The sequence below is a fragment of the Oncorhynchus nerka genome, linkage group LG8 (assembly GCF_034236695.1).
Source record: "Oncorhynchus nerka isolate Pitt River linkage group LG8, Oner_Uvic_2.0, whole genome shotgun sequence".
Classification (NCBI taxonomy): domain Eukaryota; kingdom Metazoa; phylum Chordata; class Actinopteri; order Salmoniformes; family Salmonidae; genus Oncorhynchus; species Oncorhynchus nerka.
Window position 1 is genome coordinate 26,390,992 of NC_088403.1, and position 13,749 is coordinate 26,404,740.

At 46.9% G+C, this 13,749-nt stretch overlaps 1 protein-coding gene across 1 annotated transcript; it reads right to left on the reverse strand.

The window, feature by feature from the left end:
* Positions 1 to 1,243: 1,243 nt before the first annotated feature.
* On the reverse strand, positions 1,244 to 12,697 carry LOC115133804 (KICSTOR complex protein ITFG2-like; the record flags this gene model as incomplete). The annotated part of the gene is given in 10 exon segments (XM_029667285.2): positions 1,244 to 1,464; positions 9,083 to 9,256; positions 10,132 to 10,249; positions 10,333 to 10,424; positions 10,766 to 10,820; positions 10,822 to 10,920; positions 11,810 to 11,949; positions 12,062 to 12,239; positions 12,356 to 12,397; positions 12,584 to 12,697. Coding segments are annotated over 10 exon segments (1,053 nt in total), but the record flags the coding sequence as incomplete, so codon positions are not given.
* Positions 12,698 to 13,749: the final 1,052 nt, after the last annotated feature.

Consider the following 13,749-nt stretch of genomic DNA (forward strand, 5'->3'; position numbering starts at 1 on the left):
CTATGGGGGCTTTGTCATCCTATGGGGGCATAGTCATCCTATGGGGGCATAGTCATCCTATGGGGGCTTTGGCATCCTATGGGGGCTTTGTCATCCTATGGGGGCTTTGCCATCCTATGGGGACTTTGTCATCCTATGGGGGCATAGTCATCCTATGGGGGCTTTGTCATCCTATGGGGGCTTTGCCATCCTATGGGGGCATAGTCATCCTATGGGGGCATAGTCATCCTATGGGGGCATTGTCATCCTATGGGGGCATAGTCATCCTATGGGGGCATAGTCATGGTAGGAGAAATAATGGCCTGCCCAGATTAATTTTTTTACATGACCCTAAGCATGATGTTAAACACTTAACTAACTCAGGAACCTGTGTGGAAGCACCTGCTGTCAATTTCCCTTTGTTTCCATTATTTTGGCAGCTACCTGTATGCAACTTCTAACCTGGAGAAGTGAAACTAAACAGATGAAAAACAAAGTGTCCATGCTTTGGTACACACTGCACTGCAGGGCCTTGGCCCATAAAGGGGAGGGGAGCTCCAGAGTAGGATACCCAAGAGACACCTGAGCCCAGAGTCTAGACACACACATACAGTACACACTTGAGGCAGCCACTGAGTCCTCCACTCGTCCCTCCTCATTTATAATACATGAGAACCAGAGTAGACAGACTAGAAGCTGATATAGGATTTTCCCTTATAGACCCATCCAGCAGTCAGCCAGCGTTTACACTTGTTGCCTCGACTTAGAAGTCCTCTGCAATACAAAACTGACAAACAAGAGTACAGTCTTGCTGCTACGCTGATGGTCAAGTTACATAACGCTGTTGGTAATTATGTAACAGCAGTACCACTCCAGATCCTTGAGGATCAACGATCACAGAACAAAAAGACAGAGAGAATGGGACTAAAATGGCCCACATTTGGTATAATTTACAAGATGAAAAGCCGGGAATAAATATTGGTGGTTGAACCCATCGCTACATTAACTCTGTCAAACCGGCATCTTGCCTTAGGGCAGGGAAGGGCCACAACAAAAAAACTGAACTCCTCACGAACGACCGCAGTGGCTCGACCGAGTCGCTCTGTATTAAACTCTGTCTTTAGTGGGGTTTTGAAATGTAGATGTGATAGAGGAATTCTAGATTCCTATGTATTTTGTTGCCAAAACCAAAATCGCACTCGTTTCTAATTCATTAATGAGGTGTAAGTTCATTAATTATGCATGAAGTAGATCGAGACCAGTCTTAAAAGCCAGGTAAGAGCGTTTTATTCCAGAGAGTACTAAATGCTTACACACATTTCCACAGGTTATAAACTGAAAATGACGTCAGCGTTTTCCAAACGTTCCATTTCACAAACAGAGGGCCCCTCTAGCTCTTGAGCCCTCGCGTTATCAGCACGAAGTCAAGGCCAGTCAGCATAAATCAACATTCCCGACAATCTGGAGATGGCCCGTTCCCACCACCTGGAGATTTGTACAACTGAATGAACTAAGGAACAGACCTTCATTGTTACTAAACTCCTGACTACATTATATACAATTGGGAAAGGGAGCAAGAGAGAAAACTCACATGTACAGTACATTATAGCATTTGGACTAGTCAGTTCTGATTGGAATGTATACATAATTAGTCATTTCAACCATCATTTCCTCTATCAAGATGAGAGCACTGCTTTAGATGAATAAATCACGGCTGAGCCAGTGGAGGAGCTCCCTGCTGCTCTGAGGAGCTCTTCTACCGGCATTCACTTAAACTGGGGAGTTTAGAATGCATGACCATGGTTGCTTAGGGAAGGTAATGCAGAAAAAAGTGTGACATCATCATGCAGAAGCAGGATGCCATGCATTACGGATGGGCCATTCATATAGCTGGCCCCTTAAAGAAAATGCATTAGGGCAGCATGTTAAATCAAGAGATGCAGACAGACAGTATGTAGTAGCTGCATGTCTGAGCTTTCTTGTTGAGGGCCCAACTTTGTAAGTGCTGTTCAAACCCATATTTACATAGTAATGACATACTGCAGACAGGTACACAGGTTCACTTAACATAAATGTTTCAGCTTGCCACAGTGAAACACCTGAGAGTGGTGGTACAAAGTCAACTGTACCGTCTGCATGGCAACGCCGCTCGGGTTATTCATTTACTGCAGAAATAAGCACAAGCAGAGAGAGATAAAAGTCCCCATAGGTATAACAACATGCATCTCTCCTCACGACGCCTTGTACAGCAACAGCCAGAATTATCCTGCATTGTCACATTGTGAAGTCAGAGAAAATAAGCTTCCTGATAAACATAAAACACACTGTAGATACATTTACTTTACTCCCTTCCGTGTTATTAAGAAATGACTCATATATAATACCTCAGGTCTGTCGACAGTCAGAGAAGGGGGATGCGTTTGGTTGTTATTTGTGATGGGTGGGTGAAGATGTCTACCATTGTGTGTGGAACTCAGACTTGGTGACAGGCGACAGCTACACACACACACAGGCAGCGCTATCTATCAGCAATAAACTGATGTCGCACTGCAAACTGGGTTTAGCCATAAGGACCTCTCTCTCTCTAGCTACAGTCTGTCACTCCTTTTCTCTCTAACATCTCCCTCTCTTTGAGCCTCTTTCTATTCCACTCCCTTCTCTCTCTCCCAACCCCCTCTCCCTACTTCTCCCTTACTCTCCCTACCCCTTCTCTCCCAACCCCCTCTCCCTACTTCTCCCTTACTCTCCCTACCCCTTCTCTCCCTACCTCCCCCTCTCTCTCTCCCTCCCTACCCCTTCTGTCTCTCTCTGTCCATACCCCCTCTGTCTCTCTCTGTCCCTACCCCTTCTCTCCCTACCTCCCCCTCTCTCTCTCTCTGTCCCTATCCCCCTGTCTCTCTCTGTCCCTACCCCCTCTGTCTCTCTCTGTCCCTACCCCTCTGTCTCTCTCTGTCCCTACCACCCTCTGTCCCTACCCCTTTGTCTCTCTCTGTCCCTACCCCCTCTGTCCCTACCCCCCCCCCTCTCTCTCTCTGTCCCTACCCCCTCTGTCTCTCTCTGCCCCCCCCCCTCTGTCTCTCTCTGTCCTTGCCCCCTCTGTCCCTACACCCTCTATCTCTCTGTCCCAACCCCTCTGTCTCTCTCTGTCCCTACCCCCTTTATCTCTCTGTCCCTACTCCCTTTGTCTCTCTTTGTCATTGCCCCCTCTGTCCCTACACCCTCTATCTCTCTGTCCCTACCCCCTCTCTCTCTCTGTCCCTATCCCTCTCTCTCTCTGCCCCTACCCCTCTCTCTCTCTGCCCCTACCCCCTCTGTCTCTCTCTGTCCCTACCCCTTTGTCTCTCTGTCCTTGCCCCTCTGTCCCTACACCCTCTCTCTGTCTCTCTCTGTCCCTACCCCTCTGTCTCTCTCTGTCCCTACCCCCTTTTCTCTCTCTGTCCCTACCACCCTCTGTCCCTACCCCTTTGTCTCTCTCTGTCCCTACCCCCACTCTCTCTCTGTCCCTACCCCACTCTCTCTCTCTCTGTCCCTACCCCCTCTGTCTCTCTCTGTCCTTGCCCCTCTGTCCCTACCCCCTCTCTCTCTCTCCCTACCCCCTCTGTCTCTCTCTGTCCCTACCCCTTTTTCTCTCTCTGTCCCTACCACCCTCTGTCCCTACCCCTTTGTCTCTCTCTGTCCCTGTCCCCCCCTCTCTCTCTCTCTCTCTGCCCCCCCTCTGTCCCTACCCCCTCTGTCTCTCTCTCTGTCCTTGCCCCCTCTGTCCCTACACCCTCTATCTCTCTGTCCCAACCCCCTCTCTCTCTCTCTCTCTGTCCCTACCCCCTTTGTCTCTCTGTCCCTACTCCCTCTGTCTCTCTCTGTCCCTACCCCTTTGTCTCTCTGTCCCTACCCCTTTGTCTCTCTCTTTCCTTGCCCCCTCTGTCCCTACACCCTCTCTCTGTCCCTACCCCTCTCTCTCTCTGTCCCTACCCCCTCTCTCTATCTGTCCCTATCCCCTCTCTCTCTGCCCCTACCCCCTCTGTCTCTGTCCCTACCCCCTCTGTCTCTCTCTGTCCCTACCCCGCTGTCTCTCTCTGTCCCTACCCCTTTGTCTCTCTCTGTCCCTACCCCCCACTCTCTCTCTGTCCCTACCCCCCTCTCTCTCTCTCTCTCTCTCTGTCCCTACCCCCTCTGTCTCTCTCTGTCCCCCCCCTCTGTCCCTACCCCTCTGTCTCTCTCTGTCCTTGCCCCCTCTGTCCCTACACCCTCTCTCTGTCCCTACCCCCTCTCTCTCTCTGTCCCTACCCCCTCTCTCTATCTGTCCCTATCCCCTCTCTCTATCTGCCCCTACCCCCTCTGTCTCTGTCCCTACCCCCTCTGTCTCTCTCTGTCCCTACCCCCTCTGTCCCTACCCCCCACTCTCTCTCTGTCCCTACCCCCCCCCTCTCTCTCTCTCTCTCTCTCTGTCCCTACCCCCTCTGTCTCTCTCTGTCTCCCCCTCTGTCCCTACCCCCTCTGTCTCTCTCTGTCCTTGCCCCCTCTGTCCCTACACCCTCTATCTCTCTGTCCCAACCCCCTCTCTCTCTCTCTCTCTGTCCCTACCCCCTTTGTCTCTCTGTCCCTACTCCCTCTGTCTCTCTCTGTCCCTACCCCCTTTGTCTCTCTGTCCCTACCCCCTTTGTCTCTCTCTTTCCTTGCCCCCTCTGTCCCTACACCCTCTCTCTGTCCCTACCCCTCTCTCTCTCTGTCCCTACCCCTCTCTCTATCTGTCCCTATCCCCTCTCTCTCTCTGCCCCTACCCCTCTGTCTCTGTCCCTACCCCCTCTGTCTCTCTCTGTCCCTACCCCCGCTGTCTCTCTCTGTCCCTACCCCCTTTGTCTCTCTCTGTCCCTACCCCCCACTCTCTCTCTGTCCCTACCCCCCCTCTCTCTCTCTCTCTCTCTGTCCCTACCCCCTCTGTCTCTCTCTGTCCCCCCCTCTGTCCCTACCCCCTCTGTCTCTCTCTGTCCTTGCCCCCTCTGTCCCTACACCCTCTCTCTGTCCCTACCCCTCTCTCTCTCTGTCCCTACCCCTCTCTCTATCTGTCCCTATCCCTCTCTCTATCTGCCCCTACCCCCTCTGTCTCTGTCCCTACCCCCTCTGTCTCTCTCTGTCCCTACCCCCTTTGTCTCTCTCTGTCCCTACCCCCTCTGTCCCTACCCCCACTCTCTCTCTGTCCCTACCCCCCCTCTCTCTCTCTCTCTCTCTCTCTCTCTCTGTCCCTACCCCCTCTGTCTCTCTCTGTCCCCCCCTCTGTCCCTACCCCCTCTGTCTCTCTCTGTCCTTGCCCCCTCTGTCCCTACACCCTCTATCTCTCTGACCCAACCCCTCTCTCTCTCTCTGTCCCTACCCCCTTTGTCTCTCTGTCCCTACTCCCTTTGTCTCTCTCTGTCCTTGCCCCCTCTGTCCCTACACCCTCTATCTCTCTGTCCCTACCCCTCTCTCTCTCTGTCCCTACCCCCTCTGTCTCTCTCTGTCCTTGCCCCTCTGTCCCTACCCCCTCTCTCTCTCTGCCCCCCCCCCAGCCCCTTCTCCATGACCACTATGTGTCTCATGGCGAGTTAGGTAACAGTTCTCTGAAATTGCAGGAAGGAGCACCAACACGCCCAGGGGTTGAATTATTAACACGCTGCAGGAACAGGAAGCCACTAGGCTTAGCTGCTGTTAGGAAATCTTTTTATTTTATTTTTATGAATAAGGCCTACCTGAAATGGCTATCTGCAGACTATGTAATCATTTAGGCGAGCAGTCAGCTCACCAGACCTTTGATTTAATCAAGAGGCTAATTAAGGGATTAATGATCATTTCTTTGGGCCAAATTGATTTACCCTGCTAGTGCTTCATTCTGTTGTTGAAACAGGAGACAGTTCAACAGCGTGTCTGCCCTGTAGCCAGGATGGCAGTGTTTATATAGAAGCTGTCAGTGTCGTGCACAGGAGGTTGGTGGTACCTTAATTTGGGAGGACGGGCTCGTTGTAATGACTGGAGCAGAATCAGGGAATGGTATCAAATACATCAAACACATGGTTTCCAGGGGTTTGATGCCATTCCATTTGCGCCGTTCCGGCCATTATTATGAGCCGTAGCTGGACCATCTGTCACTCTGTGAGCACAGCAGCTACTGGTTCCGACAGAGAGGGCCATGCAGAGCAGCAGAGTATAGTACAAACGAACAGTCACACAGTACGTGCATACGCAACACAAACATAAACAGACAGGAAGCTAGCTACTGTATTATGTAGTGCAGTCTATGTCATTCATTGGTGGGAGCCCAGGGACAGATGGAGATAGTGCTCATGTAGCAGAAAGATAAGCCTGTATAGAGCTCGGCAGCTTGTCGTCCTGAAAAAAACGGAAAAGAGATACCTCTGGTTCGTTTCTTTGGGGGAAATGAATGGGAAAGAACGGGGTTTTGGGATAAACGCCGAAAATAAGGTCTGAGGTTGACACAGGCTTAGGAGATCTTCTACGTTTTGTTCGATGAGATAATATCAGGCAGTAAACATGGGCTTTATGAATTATGAAGCCTTTCATGTGCACTGTGTGCTTTTTCTGACGACATAAATGCTTCAGAATACACAAAAAAAAGTGATGTTAGCAGATGAAGATCGTCTCATAGAACAAGCCTGTGTTTACCACCAACCTTGTTTCATGGCGTATATCCAAAACCTCCATTCATTTACCCATAGGCCTTTCCCAACGAACCATGGCAGAGTGGTGCCTACAAAAAGACACCATTACTATTTCTCTCTATTCACATGATGTATAATACAGTTGAAGGCGGAAGTTTACATACACTTACGTTGGAGTCATTAAAACTCGTTTTTCAACCACTCCACAAATTTCTTGTTAACAAACTATAGTTTTGGCAAGTCGGTTAGGGCATCTACTTTGTGCATGGCACAAGTACTTTTTGTAACACTTGTTTACAGACAGATTATTTCACTTATAATTCACTGTATCACAATTCCAGTGGGTCAGATGTTTACATACACTAAGTTGACTGTGCCTTTAAACAGTTTGGAAAATTCCAGAAAACGACATCATGGCTTTAGCAGCTGCTGATAGGCTAATTGACATCATTTGAGTCATTTGGAGGTGTACCTGTGGATGTATTTCAAGGCCTACCTTCAAACTCGGTGCCTCTTTGCTTGACATCATGGGAAAATCAAAAGAAATCAGCCAAGACCGCAGAAGAAAAATTGTAGGCCTCCACAAGTCTGGTTCATCCTTGGGAGCAATTTCCAAATGCTTGAAAGTACCACCTTCATCTGTACAAACAATAGTACGCACGTATAAACACCATGGGACCACGCAGCTGTCATACCGCTCAGGAAGGCGACGCGTTCTGTCTCCTAGAGATGAATGCACTTTGGTGCGAAAATGCTAATCAATCCCAGAACAACAGCAAAGGACCTTGTGAAGATTCTGGAGGAAAATGTAAAACCAGTCCTATATCGACATAACCTGAAAGGCAGCTCAGCAAGGAAGAAGCCACTGCTCCAAAACCGCCATAAAAAAGCCAGACTACGGTTTGCAACTGCACATGAGGACAAAGATCGTACTTTTTGGAGAAATGTCCTCTGGTCTGATAAAACAAAATAGAACTGTTTGTCATTAATGACCGTCGTTATGTTTGTAGGAAAAAGAGGGAGGCTTGCAAGCCGAAGAACACCATCCCAACCGTGAAGCAAGGGGGTGGCAGCATCATGTTGTGGGGGTGATTTGCTGCAGGAGGGGCTGGTGCACTTCACAAAATAGATGGCATCATGAGGTAGGAAAATTATGTGGATGGAAAATTATGTGGATATATTGAAGCAACATCTCAAGACATCAGTCAGGAAGTTAAAGCTTGGTCGCAAATGGGTCTTCCAAATGGACAATGACCCCAAGCATACTTCCAAAGTTGTGGCAAAATGGCTTAAGGACAACAAAGTCAAGGTATTGGAGTATTGGAGTGGCCATCACAAAGCCCTGACCTCAATCCCATAGAAAAACTGTGGGCCGAACTGAAAAAGCGTGTGCGAGCAAGGAGGCCTACAAAACTGACTCACCCAACTTATTGTGGGAAGCTTGTGGAAGGCTACCCGAAATGTTTGACCCAAGTTAAACAATTTAAAGGCAATGCTACCAAATACTAATTGTGTGTATGTAAACTTCTGACCCACTGGGAATGTGATGAAAGAAATAAAAGCTGAAATAAATTACTCTCTCTACTATTATTCTGATATTTCACATTCTTAAAATAAGGTGGTGATTCTAACTGACCTAAGACAGAGAATTCTTACTAGGATTAAATGTCAGGAATTGTGAATAACAATGTATTTAGCTAAGGTGTATGTAAACTTCCGACTTCAACTGTATATCCCCAGTCTGTCCTGTGCATGTCCACCCACACCCTACAATGAACAGCTGTGTGATGGAACTTCTGTACGTCTCTAGATGTGTCCCTCAGTGTGTGTGTGTGTGTGTGTGTGTGTGTGTGTGTGTGTGTGTGTGTGTGTGATGTATGTGTTTGTGAATCTGGGCAGCCCTTTGACAGTGTTGCTAGCCTGCTGAGAGAGAATTCCCCTGGGATATAGAGAGCAAAGAAGAGAGAGGCAGAGAGAGAGATGTAGAGAGTGGTCCCGTCTGCTCCACAGGAGTGAATGCGTGGATTCCAGCCTCTGCCTCTATAAATACTCCAGTCACGCATCAGAACAAAAGTCTGCTGGCGGGGACAGGTTTTTACATACATTTAGACGAGTAGAGGACACACACATTTAATCTGTTTCCCTTACTCTCAGTTAGAGGACATGAATACAGAACAGTACATGCACTATTTGTGTGTCAGGTAGCATTAGCTGAGTTAATGGGGAACTAAACAAAATGGTGGACAGGGAAAACCAGGAGCTTTCTACCTGGTGCTGTGTTCTAATTAAATTACGTGCAAGATTATTTTTGTATTTTGACCTACTTAGCCCACCTGTCGGCTCTCTCTAGTAACGAGCCTGCGGAGGAGGTTAGAACTAACTCATTTTTTCCCTTGATATGGTTTGAGTGAGAGTAGCTTTTAGGTTTATATTGTTGTCTAACTCCAACTCACCCACTCCCAGTTGCTCCAGCCGGGCCTTGAACTCTGGCCTCTCCTCCAGGACCCTAAGGAGATGGGTGGGCTCCATGCGCTCCAGCTCCACCCTCCAGTACACATAGATCTTGTGGTTGAAGCTGACGTACACCAGACAGGGGCTGTTCTTGCCATCCTTACAGGTGTACTGACCTGTTAAACACCAACATGTAAGGCCGGTTAGACAACAAGGGTTTCCCCTAATCACATGTCTTAATCAGGAAAAACTCCAGGCCCTAGTCATTACAGTAAAATATACATTCAGTGACAATAGGAGAGGCTTAGAAATAGGATTGTTCAAATCAAATAAATCAAACCAGATGTTATTTGTTACATGCGCCGAATAAAACAGGTGTCGTAGACCTTACCATGAAATGACAAGCCCTTAACCAACAATGCAGGTTTTCTTGTAAGAAAATATTTGCTCATCACTGTGGCCCTGTGAACACTGGCCTATAATAATGTGTGTTTCGCAAGCAATGCCAACAGTGGTGAGGCTGAACTATTTCACTCCAATAACCACAGAGACAAAGCATGGATGACCCCTGAGTGTGTGTTGTTCACACACTGACTCTGACAGTCCTGTCTGTAGCTTCAACATGCAGTCATCGTTACACATTCTGCATTTATTCCCTGTTGAAAAGCGCCCGTAAATTAGCATTTCACAGTTACTCCACACCTGTTGTTTAAGAAGCATGTGACAAAAAGAATTTCATTTGATTCTCTCTTGCCCATTTCTTTAATCCTCTTATTAGATAACAATAGGATCTCTCTCTGCTCTCAGAGGCAGTGGGGCTCGTGCAGAAATTGGAGAGACAGCGTTTGACAGCGAGCGAGAGAGTGGGAGATAGAGAGGATGTAGCTTGTTTATGTGAGCCTGAAGTCCAACACTGCCATCTAATGGTGACATGAGCTGGAAACATTTTTTGTATTAATACTGTCAATATCATTTGCTTCGTCATCACGTAAATCAGGTATACATAGGTGAGGGATCTGACAAGAATGTGTGGTTCAGAATGAGATCTCACCTGCACAGAAAGCATTGACGTTCTCGTCAAACTGGAAGCGCACCACCACGCGGTTGTGGTCGATGATGTAGGTCTGACCATCCCAGGCACACGCCACCACCACCTCTCTGCCGTCGCCCTGGAGACAAGAGGCACAGTCAAAAACCGCACGGTCACAGGCAGTCACTTAAAAAAAAACATTTACTGTTTTTATAAACTCACTGTGATGTCCAGCTTCTGCAGAGCAAAAAGCTGGTGATCCACCTGCACTGAGCACCTCAACTGCTCTGAACTGTCCATCAGTTTCAGTGTGCCTGGAACACAAAAAACTACACGATCACATTGTTTACATACTAAAATTACCAACATTTTATGCTTAAAATTGTTAATGGCATCAAGAGTATTGTTTAAACTGCATATAATAATAATAATACGACAGTCTGATACATTTTTTTAAAGAACTAAAACAGCTCAAGACCTGCAGATCACTGGTTCTCACGGGGTTAAGGAAAACATTAAAGCCATAGAAATGGAATGAATTATTCATACGTTTACAGCAGCACTCAGTGCTGGACACCAACCTAGTCATCTAAAGATGTATTAGGTTCTCTGCATAAGTATTAGGTGCTCTGCATGTCCAGTGGTATGTACCTGCCAGGAGTGGGTGGAGCCTCCTCCCCAGGCCCCGCCTCAGAGGAGCCCTGTTGTGTCCGTCCATGTGCACAGCAGGATGGCAAAGCCACAACCAGGCTGGGTCACCATCAGTTCAGGAAGACCCTCTAGGTCTGGGTTTACTGACAGGCTGTCCACCTGTCACAGGAGGAAATAATGGATTAGAAATAGTAGAGTGTACACTTTACAGGATGTGAAGTCATCCAGTGTTATGTGGGGTTTATATGTCGGGCCAGAGTTCAACTTGGGATAACCGGTCATACAAAAGTAGCTCAGCTTTTAGCCAGGTCAATTTCTATGGCAACGAATCTTTCAGAACGAACCTGCTCCTGGGCAAGCTAACTCCACTTACCCTGTATGAAATGACTGAGCCACGAGTTGAGGATCAATTAACTCAGATTCACTCCCTCTTGCAAAGACTGCATCATCCCCTCCATTTGAGGAAGACGACTGACTCAATATTTTATTAATCAAATGTTTGTTGTGTGCTACAAAATACTAATGTTAAGATATCACATTTCACATTTAGTAATGATAGAATGCATTTTAAACTTCACGCAATGTAACACTTTTGTGTGACTTAATAAATAACAAATATCAATAGGAGTGGGAAGGTGCTTGTGCATTGATAAACACACCGGCCTTAACGAAAAGTTGGAAAATAAAGACGGCACTTTTAAGAGCCTATTTCACACCATAGCCTGCTGAACTTGCAAGAGAATTTTTCTCTCAGAACAAATAAAAATGTGACACTGATTAATTCATAGATGAAGGTTTCAGCATTGTCTCAATGAAGAGTTCGACTAGCCATGTGCGACATGCGCCGTTTACTAGCCTGTTAGAGTTAGCGGCAGTCGGACGAGCAATATCCACCGTCGTAGAACGGACCAAGCCTGAGCTGGAATGTAAAGCTTGCTGAAGATGGTAAGAAAACCCTGAGTAGAGTCATCTAGATTACTCCATAGGAAACCCCTCAGGAGTTTTTCAGCCTTTGATTGACATATTCCATGTTTGTGTATAGACCTGCCTGTCCCTCCAGAAGCCACTTCTTCAGCAGGACCAGCTGTCCAGAGCTCAGGTCTGAAGAATCGGTAGGCTCCTCCCAGCAGAACGCTCTCACCACACGGTCTGTGTATCCCACTACAAGCTCACTGCGCCCATCCCCATCTGCAAAACACACACACACACGGCTGAGAATAAAGCAGTCAAAACAGAAACGGTCAATTGCATTGAGGGTCCCTACATCTAGGATGAAATGGGTGCAGAACAGAGAGGTTACCTATGTCACTAATAAGGATGACTTTGGTGCTGGCAGAAATGTGCTGAGAGAAGCAGGGTTTCTGGTCATTAGAGAACAGCGCCTCCTGCTGGCTGGATGAATCTGACTTGGCTCCTGCCACTGCAGACAGGTCAAACAGGTGAAACCATCCTTCTGCACCCACAGCAACTACACATTTCTGATGGATGAGTTAAGGCGGTGAATAGTTAGATGATAGCACTCTTTGGATGCAAGGGGGAAAAACACAACTATTCCTCATCTGACTGGAGGACTATGCAGTTTCTGCACACCCACCCTTCCGTAGTTGCAGATGTCTCCAACACCAACACAGGTGAGCTAAAGAAGAAACAAAAAAGAGAATTCATTAAATATTTGTCTACATCTGCTCAAATAACAACAGAAATCAGATGTGCAGGCAGGGGTGTTCTAATTCCCTCTTTAACGCCACTACAGTTGTACTTAAATGTGACGATATTTGAACTCAAAGAGAGGTGATGAAATGCCCTCTAAGCAGCCACTTACCATGCCCACACATGCTCTAGTGATCCAAGGCTTGGACTCATCGTTCTTGTACACATGCAGCTTTCCACTGGTGTCACCCACGATAAGTTCATTCAGCTGTTCAAAAATAATAACAGTTCATGTCAAGGTTTTGGTGTCAAGGCCATGGGTACATTTTGTTTCCATAGATACAAGATATGTTGTCATAAATATGTTGAAGGTCAAGGAATGTGATAAGAGGACTGTTATGGCATCTACTATTTCACTCTTGACCCTCTTATCGTGACTGGAGGGAATGAGTCAGAGACCCTCTAAAGCAAGAGTTGTTATTTACAGTACAGGGACTAGAAAGGCACAGCTGGACAACGAGTGGGCAATTGGAGAGTGGGCAGAGCAGTTTATGACTTCTGGAAAATGATTTATATGTTGCCACGTAGGTGGGTAAATAACTGGCAAAAAAACGAGTTGATACATGTCATTGGTAGGCTACAGTATGTATAACTGGCCCTAGCAGGTGGATACACTAACGCCGTGAGCATTGCGACTACACACATTTTTTTCAAGGATGGCCTATGTCTGAAAACATGGACACAATGAAAGATCGCTGAATAATTGTCTAGCTGCTGATATTTTACTGAGTCATTGTCCGCCTCCCCAAGACAAATTGCACGAGGGAAAAGGGTTCCGGTGAAATCCAAACTAACAAGCTGAACATAGCTCAAGGACCGCATATCACCAGACAACAGTTTGACAGCTGAGCTGGACACTGACAGCTGCAATTTGCAACATCCAGATGCAAGTTAGATAAACGTCAAGTAGTTAGCTGTGTTAAAGCGTATATTTAAGCGTTGCTTCTGCTTTTAAACTTGGCGTGATAACTGTTATCAACCATAACCACTAAAAATAACAGAAAGCTATACTAAACTTGTAAGACCTGAGGATTTGTACGCTCCTCCTTAAACAACGCTCACGTGACAAAAACAGTACGGAAACATACTTGAGACAGACTTCATGCGTTTTGTATTTTGCGATTCGTATGGTCACGTGGCGATATTTATTATAATCCCACAGATATCGTTAGTTATTGTGAAGTAAATAAAAAATGAAACAGCCAACGGAAATGTGATATTGTAACATAATCCCTGCATTTGTATTTATGCACAAATACTGAATCCCACCTAGCTAAT